At 32.4% G+C, this 10,458-nt stretch overlaps 1 protein-coding gene across 1 annotated transcript; it reads right to left on the bottom strand.

The window, feature by feature from the left end:
• Nucleotides 1-3,901: 3,901 nt before the first annotated feature.
• Nucleotides 3,902-5,000, bottom strand: LOC110723669. Its single transcript, XM_021903012.1, has 2 exons — nt 4,208-5,000; nt 3,902-4,062 (listed from the first exon to the last, which is right to left on the bottom strand). The coding sequence occupies exons 1-2, from the start codon at nt 4,998-5,000 to the stop codon at nt 3,902-3,904; spliced, it is 954 nt and encodes a 317-aa protein (XP_021758704.1).
• Nucleotides 5,001-10,458: the final 5,458 nt, after the last annotated feature.

Below are 10,458 nucleotides of genomic sequence, written 5' to 3'. Positions count from 1 at the left end.
AATGGGGTACAAGTTGCCTCATTAAAAACCTTGCTAGGTAAAACCCTTATGGGGTAAATACCATAGCTAGGGAAAAAGAGTACAACGATATAGTAATATATGCTTTGGTATACTGCCTCGTTAAAAACCTTGTCAGGAAAAACCCGGTGGGATAAAAACCTGATCGAAGGGAAAAAGAGTGCAGTACATATAATACTCCCCCTGATCTCAGCATAGTTCACGAAGATGTCGCATTCCGATTTTGTGAACTAACTGTTCAAATTTCTTCGAAGGAAGTGATTTGGTGAAAAGGTCGGCAAGATTTTCACAAGACTGAATTTGCTGGATATTTATTTCCTTGTCCTTTTGCAGATCATGTGTGAAGAACAGTTTTGGGGCAATATGTTTCGTTTTATCTCCCTTAATATATCCTTCAGTTACTTGAGCGATACATGTTGTATTGTCTTCAAAGATGATGGTTGGGTCTTCTGTTATTGTGTTCATTCCACACTCCTTTTGGATATTACTGGTCATCGACCTCAGCCACACACATTCCCGTCCTGCTTCATAGAGGGCTATCAACTCTGCATGATTTGATGATGTCGCGGTCAATGTCTGCTTTGTTGATTTCCATGATATTGCAGTGCCGCCATAAGTGAACACATATCCATTTTGTGACTTGGCATTTTGAGGATTTGATAAGTATCCAGCGTCTGCATACCCAATGAGAGCAGCATCTTGTTTTGGTTGGTAATATAAACCAAGGTCTTGTGTCCCTCGTAGGTACCGGAGTAAGTGTCGAACTCCCTTCCAATGCCTATATGTTGGTGCATTGTTGTGCCTGGCTAACAAATTCACAGAGAAAGCTATGTCGGGTCTAGTATTGTTAGCTAAGTACATTAAGGCTCCAATTGCACTTAAGTATGGTACTTCTGGACCCAAAATCTCTTCATTTTCTTCTCGGGGTCTAAATGGATCATTTTTCATATTCAAAGAACGAACAACCATTGGGAAGTTGGTTGGGGTTGCTTTGTCCATGAAGAAACGTTTCAAAACTCTTTCTGTATAGTTTGATTGATGGACAAAAATGCCATGACTCAAGTGCTCAATTTGTAGTCCAAGGCAAAATTTAGTTTTCCCAAGGTCTTTCATCTCAAATTCTTTCATCAAGTATTTTGCAGTTTTCTCGAGTTCATTTGGGGTTCCGATGATATTTAAATCATCAACATAAACTGCAATGATAACGAATCCTGATTGTGATCGCTTTATGAAAACACAGGGACTAACTTGATTGTTTTTGAATCCTTCTCTCATAAGGTATTCACTCAGACGGTTGTACCACATCCTTCCAGATTGTTTCAATCCATAAAGTGACCTTTTTAGTTTTATGGAAAGCAGTTGTCTAGGCTTGTGGTTTTCTGGTAGTTTTCGTCCTTCGGGGACTTTCATGTAAATGTCCGTATCGAGTGACCCATACAAATACGCAGTCACTACATCCATTAATCGCATTTGTAGTCCTTTTGTGACTGTCAAACTTACCAGAAATCTTAATGTAGTTGCATCAACCACTGGAGAATATGTTTCTTCATAATCAATCCCTGGAATTTGAGAAAATCCTTGGGCTACAAGTCTTGCTTTGTATCTAACTATTTCATTTTTCTCATTACGTTTTCTCACAAATACCCATTTGTATCCAACGGGTTTTACACCTGCTGGTGTAAGGGTTATTTTCCCAAAAACTTCTCGTTTTTCAAGTGACTTTAACTCAGCCAGCATTGCCTCCTTCCACTTTGGCCAATCACTCCTACGTCGACATTCTTCTACAGTTCTTGGTTCAACATCATTTTCATCAGACACGATGTCGATTGCGATGGAATTTGCAAATGTTTCATTAACGATAACATCTTTCCTATTCCACTGAGTCTTTGTAGAGACGTAATTCATTGAAATTTCATTGTTATCGATGTTTTGAACATCTTGTTCATTCCCCGTAGGGTTGTCTTCTTGTTCGTCCCCTTTTGGATTATCATCAGTTTCTTTACTTTCATCCACATTTGGTTTTTCTTGACCTTCTGACGGGGGAACATCATTAGTCTCATTTTTCTATTCCATCCAATCTTTTCAATTTTCTTGGCTTAAAATCTTTTGAACCAAGTGGTCTTCCACGCTTTCTGCGTGCCTGAGATTCATTTTTTATGGCCTTATTACCAGTTGGGATTTCAATACGTGCAGGGGCATTTTCTGCTGGTATATGTGATTTTGTCACCTTCTTTGTGTCTACAAATGTATCAGGCAATTGATTTGCAACACTTTGTAAATGAACAATTTTCTTAACTTCTTGTTCACACATATTTGTTCGTGGGTCTAACATCAACAGTTGTGTTGCATTCCAAATGAGTTCAATTTCTTTCTTACGTAGGTCCACTTTCTCTCCCCCTAAGGCTGGGAATACTGTTTCATTAAAGTGACAGTCCGCAAATCTAGCCGTAAATAAGTCACCAATCAATGGTTCAAGATATTTAATTATAGAGGGGGATTCAAACCCGACATAAATTCCCAACCTTCTTTGTGGACCCATTTTTGTTCGTTGGGGTGGAGCAATGGGAACATATACAGCACAACCAAAGATTTTTAGATGTGAGATACTTGGTTCTCGACCACAAACAAGTTGTAGTGGTGAGAATTTATGATAAGCTGTAGGTCTCAATCTAATTAGCGCTGCTGCATGTATTATAGCATGTCCCCAAGCAGATGATGGCAATCTTGACCTCATTAATAATGGTCTTGCAATCAATTGTAATATCTTAATTAGTGATTCAGCTAGACCATTTTGTGTATGGACATGAGCTACTGGATGTTCAACATCAATTCCAATTGACATACAATAATCATTAAATGTTTGGGATGTAAATTCCCCAGCATTGTCTAGTCTTATTTTCTTTATTGTATGATCTGGGAATTGTGCTCTTAATTTGATGATTTGGACAAGTAATTTTGCAAAGGCAACATTTCTACTTGAAAGTAGACTAACATGTGACCATCGTGTAGAGGCATCAATTAAAACCATGAAATATCGAAATGGTCCACATGCTGGATTAATTGGCCCACATATGTCTCCCTGAATTCTTTCCAAGAATTTTGGAGATTCAGTAGCAATTTTGTTCATAGATGGCCTTATTATTAATTTGCCAAGTGAGCATGCAGAGCATGTTAATTCATCTGATCGGGGAATTTTGACATTTCTTATTGAATGTCCAACTGAATGTGCTATTATTCTTTGCATCATCCCAGTTGCTGGATGTCCCAAACGATCATGCCATAAAATAGTCAAACGTTTGTCATCTAACTTCTGGTTAGATACCATATTGATTTCCACGGGTCGTATGTTTATACGATATAACCCCGAAAAGTATGCTGGCAATTTCTCATATATATGTTTCTTGCCATGTTTTTCTGCCGTGAGGCATATATACTCTTTTTGATTTGTTGTCATTGTTTCTAGATGATAGCCATTTTGGCGTACATCTTTAAAGCTTATGAGATTTCTTCGAGATTTACTCGAATATAAAGCATTATTGATTATTAATTTTGTTCCATTTGGAAGCATTATACAAGCCTTTCCAGATCCTTTAATTAATTTAGCTGACCCGGAAATGGTGTTTACATTTGCTTGAAACAACTTTAGTTGTGAAAAATAATTTCTATCTATTAAGATAGTGTGCGTTGTTCCACTGTCCAAAAGGCATTGATATTCAGAACTAACTTCAGGTAGATCCATATCTTCATAAAATAAATTTGAGATTAGTTTAGAATAATATCATACAAACTTTTATTGATGATAGAGATTAAAAGTACATTAAAATACAGGGAACTAAGAAAATACATTAAAACATAGCATATGTTACATTAGTAGATGAGAAACCTAAGTATTGTTGTTTTCTCCAAGAATGAAATCATTTCCAATTTCAGCATTATCCATGAAATAATCAGACACATCAAGGCTGGGACAAGGAGCATTTTCCTCATTAACATAATTTGCTTCTGCATTTTTCTCTTTGCCTTTTACAGAAGCCTGGTAAAGGTCTACCAAATGTTTGGTCGTTCGACAAGTACGTCCCCAATGTCATGTCATGCCACATCTGTAACATGTGTCTTTTCCTTTCGAAGGAGTTTGTTTGTGGCTTCCAGATAACTGTCCCTTCTGTTTTTTCAAAATTTTTGAAATTACTGTTTCTTTGAAAATTATTTCTACCACGACCACGGCCGCGTCCGCGATAATTTCCACGGCCTCTTCCACGGCCATTGTAATTTCCACGTCCACCTCTTCTTGTAGCATTTGACTCGGGTGGATAGGAATTTGTTGCATTTGCCTCATGATGAGTGGCCAAAGACCCAGTTGTTCTGAGATTATGATTTTTCAACAAAAGATCGCTATTTTGTTCCGCAACAAGCAATACACTCATTAATTCATTAAACTTCTTAAAACCTCTTTCACGATATTGTTCTTGCAACAGTATGTTGCTTGCATGAAAGGTAGTGAGTGTTTTTTCAATCATTTGTTCATCGGTGACTGGATGATCACAATATCTCAATATAGATACTATCTCATGTATGGTTGAATTGTAATCTATTACAGATTTGAAATCCTGGAACCGTAAATTTGTCCAGTCAAATAATGCCTTAGGAAGGAGCACCCTTTTGTGGTGTCCAAATCTTTCATTAAGGCAGTCCCATAATTCTTTGGGATCTTCAACCATCATGTACTCAGTTTTAAGGCCTTCATGTAAATGATGCCTTAGTAACACTAAGACTTTTGCCTTTTCTTGTTCGGTAATGGGTTTTTCAACCGTCATTGCAGAAGTGGTAGTATAAGTTGTTTGACCAGGGGGACTTTTATTTTCTTTAACAGTGTGCTCCAAGCCTTGAGCTTTCAAATTCATCATTGCGTCCACTTTCCATTCCAGGAATTTCTTTCCAGATAAATCTAAGATGCTGAACTGTCTTTTCATAAGGTCTCCCATTTTAGCTACAACAAATTTCGTGATAATTAGTTTATAATAACAAATTATATGTACAACTCACATGTTTAGTTCTTCCATATTTATAATTAAGTTAATAAGACACGTGATAATTAAATTTAATATAATAATAAACCATAAATAATATAGTCTTTTCTCCCCCTTGGTTTATTATTGTGAGTAATTATATGATTAGACAAAAATTAATCATGTTAGTTGCAAAAAAAACAGCAAAACGACAACAATGACAGTAGTAACAATAATTATAATGATAACGGTAATATTATACAATGATGATTAATAACAACAAACAAACATAATAAAACAAAAACAAGCTTTTAATATACTAAAACGACAAGATAAGTGAGTTTTACTTATACATAATGACAAAAACTAATATTGCTACTAATAAAATTACAAGCGTCGTAATTAGAAGGAAATATTGTTTTATGTTCATTAAATCTTCCTCAAAAGTGAAGTTGTGGGTGTTTTGGTTGCCGTCGTCGGGGAACATATTGAAGAAGAAGGGGGTGAATTTTTTTTAGGTGATTTTTGGATAAAAAGTGGGAAGAGATAAAGGATTTGTGGTGAAATTGGAGGAAAAATCCGTCTTTTATAGAGGTAGGTTTATCCGTTACTGTTCTGTACAACTGTAAAAATATCATATAACAATCTAATATACTGACAAAAATTATGGTCTAAATATATATATTTATAATTGTAAAAGGTTATCACACTGGGAATGCAAGCCATAGTGGTCCGAGAGCCCTAATATCTATAAAAGATCATGGGTTCGAAAACGGAAAGAAACACAAAAAAGTATGTAAAAGTAAGAAAAATAATAAGTATAAAAAGGCTGCATCTTTTTGTTAATCTAGTTAATAATAATATGCATGCAAAGCTACTATTTAGCAATTATAATAACTAAGATAAACATTTACGTAAAATGAGTATGTAATATCAACATGGATCAAACAAAGAAATATCAACATGAATAAACAAGAGAGAACTTTCACCGTTATTGTTGAGGTATATATAATACAGTAAATGTTTGAGTTTCTGGTATAGAGGATCCCAAATATGGGCAACTATAGAGCATACTCCTCGAAATATTTAGAAGTAGATAGTATTATTTGTTATAAATTTTTAGAAGTAGGTATAAATATACCTGACTGAAAACCCGTGCTGATAACGTGTTAAAAATATTTTACTGATGGTAAGATATTTATCAGTGAAGGGATGAAGATAGGAAGTAAGTAGTAGAATGGTAGGAAAACTCTTTTCTTGTTTTTCAACTTAAGTTCACAATACGTGAACTTTCATTTATATAGCCAAAATAATTGAATACAATAATATACATTATTGTACTTTATACAAATTATTGTACTTAGTAAAGTCTTCATTGACTTGAATTACCACATGTGAAGTTCAATTCAATCATGTTTCTCAACATCCCTTATAATTTTTTCCATGTTTTCACTTACTTTTCACGGATTTTGCCCAGATTTTTTTCCCCAATTTCTCTATCTCCTCAACAACTTAGGGTACCTAACTATAATCCTTTCTCTTTAAAAAAATTCCGAACAAATTGAAGGCAACATACTTCAATTAACTAATTACCAACCCAAAGTTCAACATAAATGCATGAAACCAGTCAATTTTGGTTAGCAAAAATCAACAACATCGCAAAAATCGGCAAAAAAAACCCTAATATTCGTTCGTAAAGTAGAATATCAAGTTCAATATTGTTTATTTACCTAGTTCTATATATTTTTTGGACAGAAAACATAAATTCCTTCCCACGTTTTTGCCCCCTTTTCCCTTTCGCTATTGAAGACCAGAAAAAGAAATAAAGTTGATGTACAAAAGAGGAAATGAAAATGACAAATAAGAGAGAAGATAAATTCATATATGGGCAATTAAGTCCCTTCCTTTCTGACTCGAATTCAATTTGGTAGATGAGAGCAATAAATTCTGGACTCCAATTTGACAGAGAATATTAGAGGAATGGGATAATTTGGGTTTAGAAGAGAGAGAATGAAGTCTTGGAGGGAAAACGTGAAAAAATAAAATAAGATTGGGGATTCGTTTTTTAAGTCACGTGCTTGGTCAACGCCGAAGATATTAAGTCAACAACCAAAATCCGATGTCATGGTCCTTCAGACAACCAAACAAATTTATCTGGTTCTTTTAGACCACTTTGAATATATAAGGTCCTTCCAGACAAAATAGTGAACATATAAGTCCCTCCTAGACAAATTTTCCTACTATTAATAATATAATAAATAAGAGTTAAGTATGTATTTCTTCCGCTGCAATAATTTGTTTTGAAAAGCTTTACGTAATTACGTGGCGATAATATCCCTAAATTACTCTCTAAATCATGTTTCATAATAATTATTATTGGAGAGTAATTTGAGGGTGTTACAAGTTTGGTATGCTAATTGCTTGCAACATGAATCTGATTCGACTGCTGGAAGGATGCAAGTAACTACTGAGATTATGAATTGGAAGGATGCAAGTAAAAGAATTAGAGGTTGAGTATTCAAATAATGAGGATTACACTTTTTATTTATTTATTTAAAGTAGTACACTTTAAAAGTTATGGAAATAGGAACTTTTTTGGATCAATTCAAATCCACAATCATTTTATTGAAATAGAAATGTTGGTAAATGGTAATCATGAACAACAACAAACACTCACGGGAGGCGGAGTACATCGGAAAACACGTTTGCCTTTTTGAGCACAATCAAACTGACACCATTTAGGTGCACAGTCCACCCCGCCCGGTGGATCGCAACTTTCGACTTGTATTTCAAGATCAAGAGAATAAACCTCACCAACTCTAGAACTCATTGCACCCATGCCTGTCAACACATTAAAAATAATTTATTCCGTAATATTATGTATTTTTCTTGATATAAAAAGTAACTTATAAACTACTCCGTACAATTCTACATGATATTTGGACAAATGACATTTAATACTTACAATTTATTTTACCATTATAATATTCTAACGTAACATAGATGATGAGAGCAACTCCAAGACAAGCGAATGATCAGATTTAGCATTAAAATGTACCCCGTAATAAATAATTACAAATTTGATTAATTATTCCAAATAAAAATTTGCTTTCACTTCAATTATATTCAAAGCTACTCTATATATCCATCTTATCGTTAAAAAAAAAAAAAAAAAACCTACTCTATATATCTTTTACAATCTAGATTTTTGTATGATGTCTTGTTAAATTGATTCATCTTAATACTTTAGATATACTCGTATCAATTATCAAACATTAACATTATTTCTAAAACTTGATATTTTTGTCACTTCCTCACTGAAATTAAATTATCTTTACTAAAACTTTAAACTTTGCACAGTGACACAACATCCGACACAATTATCGCCTAAATGCAATGACTTTAATTCTAATTAGCTCTTCACATTTAAGGACTTGCAGTCTTGCACGCATCGAACTTCTAACACAAAAAATAGCCTTTTTTTTTTTTTTTTTTAATTTGTAAGAAAAAGATTAATATAACTTCTAATTATTGCAAATAAAAAACGACAAAAACAATAAAATTGTGCAAAATAGTGAATAAACAAACTATGGTTGCATGACATGAGCTTAATTCAATTAAGTAATAATAATGACATACGGAATGACAAAAGGACCAACAACATTATAATAAAAGGTGTGAATGATGCCTTTGTATACCCAACCATATTGAAATCACAACCTTTTTCAAAGATCGATCAACTTATCAACTAGTGCTTCAAAATATGATGGTACGAATTATCAAGGTTTATGACTAACATTTTTTATAGTTGAGGATTATTCTAAACCTATTGAGTAATTATATCAATTTTGATATCTAAACGATTTCTTCCTATCTTATTATTTCATATATCACTAAATATGGAGTACTCTAGAAATCCAAATGATTTATTTCTTATATTATTACTCCATATCCACATCTCTTTTGATACTTAAGTGATCTCATTTGATATCCAAATGATTTATTTCTTCTTATTAAACCATATTCACACTTATTATGGAATAGTTATTACATGCATATATCTTTGATATTCTAAAGTGATTTTTTTTCTTATAAGACAATATATGAAATGATTTTAATTCTAATTAGCTGTTCACATTTAAGCTAAAGTATCTTCCTTTTTTTTCCATATCATTTAAGAAAATTGTCTCTAAGATTTGAATACATGATATGAAAATAAATTTAGAAAATTTAATTTAAAAGTTTCAATATTAGGTTGGGTTCTCTTCACCTTAATTTTGCTGAACTGAAATTATTTTTACTGAACTTAAATTATTTTTACTGAACTTAATTAATTTTACTGAACTGAAATTATTTTTACTGATTTACTATGATAATTATTCTGTAAGAAAACTGAATTTTACTAAACTGAACTTATTTTTACTGAACTGAAATTATTTTTACTGAACTGAAATTATTTTTACTGAACAGAACTTATTGTTACTGAATTGAAATTATTTTACTTAATATTATTTTTTAAGGTGAAGATAACAGGGTCTTATTATTCGTAATAGACTTAAAAAATTGAACAAATTCAACAATAATAAAGTAATTTAATATTTAATAGCAGGGTCTTATTATCCGTAAATTGGGTGGTGCTAGACAAACGTTTGTCAACTTACGGATAGTTCTAAATAAATTTTAAAAATGGGTAATTCTACACATTTTCTATTAAAAATTTCTCATGTAAAGAGGGGTGGTAATACTGTAGCGGAGTGTAGCCTACTTGGTTGCTAGGCAGGAATGTGGGATACATGGGGTTGTTTGGAATTTTCTTGTATCGACTCTTTTTCTCAATTAGTACTCACGTGGAATTCGATCTTTAATATTATGCCTATCTAATTTTCCCTCAAAAAAAAAAGTATGAAAAATAGGTCCAAATTTAATGAGTAATCATTAATTAACCTATACTAAAAGCGAACTTAAAGTGACACTTGTCATGATGTCATTATAAAATTTTCCGCCTTTTTTTTCTTTCTTTATTTTTTTTGCCAAATTTAAATGACTTTCAATTTTTAACCTACAATAATACTTATTTCTATTTTGACAACACATTTAATCCAATCATACTCAATTTATTTTTTTAACATATATTTTATATACTAGTAATCTTTTAGTTACAAATATAGTAACATAGATTAAAATTCAGGTATTGAAATACTTCATATATCATTATCCAAGATTATTATAATATTATCAATTTTTTTCCTCCAATCTAAAATTATGCATAACGTTTATAAGAACAACCAAACAAAATTATTTTATTATATTAACTCCTCCGTTTTTTTATATGTTATAGTTGGATTTGCACATTTGTCGAGACACAACTTTAACCATCAATATCTTTAATTAAAGACTATTATTTTGTTACAAATATTTTTTTTGGTAAATTATT

The sequence above is a fragment of the Chenopodium quinoa genome, unplaced genomic scaffold (assembly GCF_001683475.1).
Source record: "Chenopodium quinoa cultivar QQ74 unplaced genomic scaffold, ASM168347v1, whole genome shotgun sequence".
Lineage (NCBI taxonomy): Eukaryota > Viridiplantae > Streptophyta > Magnoliopsida > Caryophyllales > Amaranthaceae > Chenopodium > Chenopodium quinoa.
This window is presented reverse-complemented; position numbering and strand designations above follow the sequence as displayed.

Bases quoted from the DNA above. Each gene is read 5' to 3' on its own strand.
- LOC110723669 (XM_021903012.1), bottom strand. From the start codon at position 5,000: ATGGGAGACCTTATGAAAAGACAGTTCAGCATCTTAGATTTATCTGGA. The intron at 4,063-4,207 runs GTAATTTCAAAA...AACATTTGGTAG, and splicing joins AAATAATTTTCAAAGAAACA to ACCTTTACCAGGCTTCTGTA.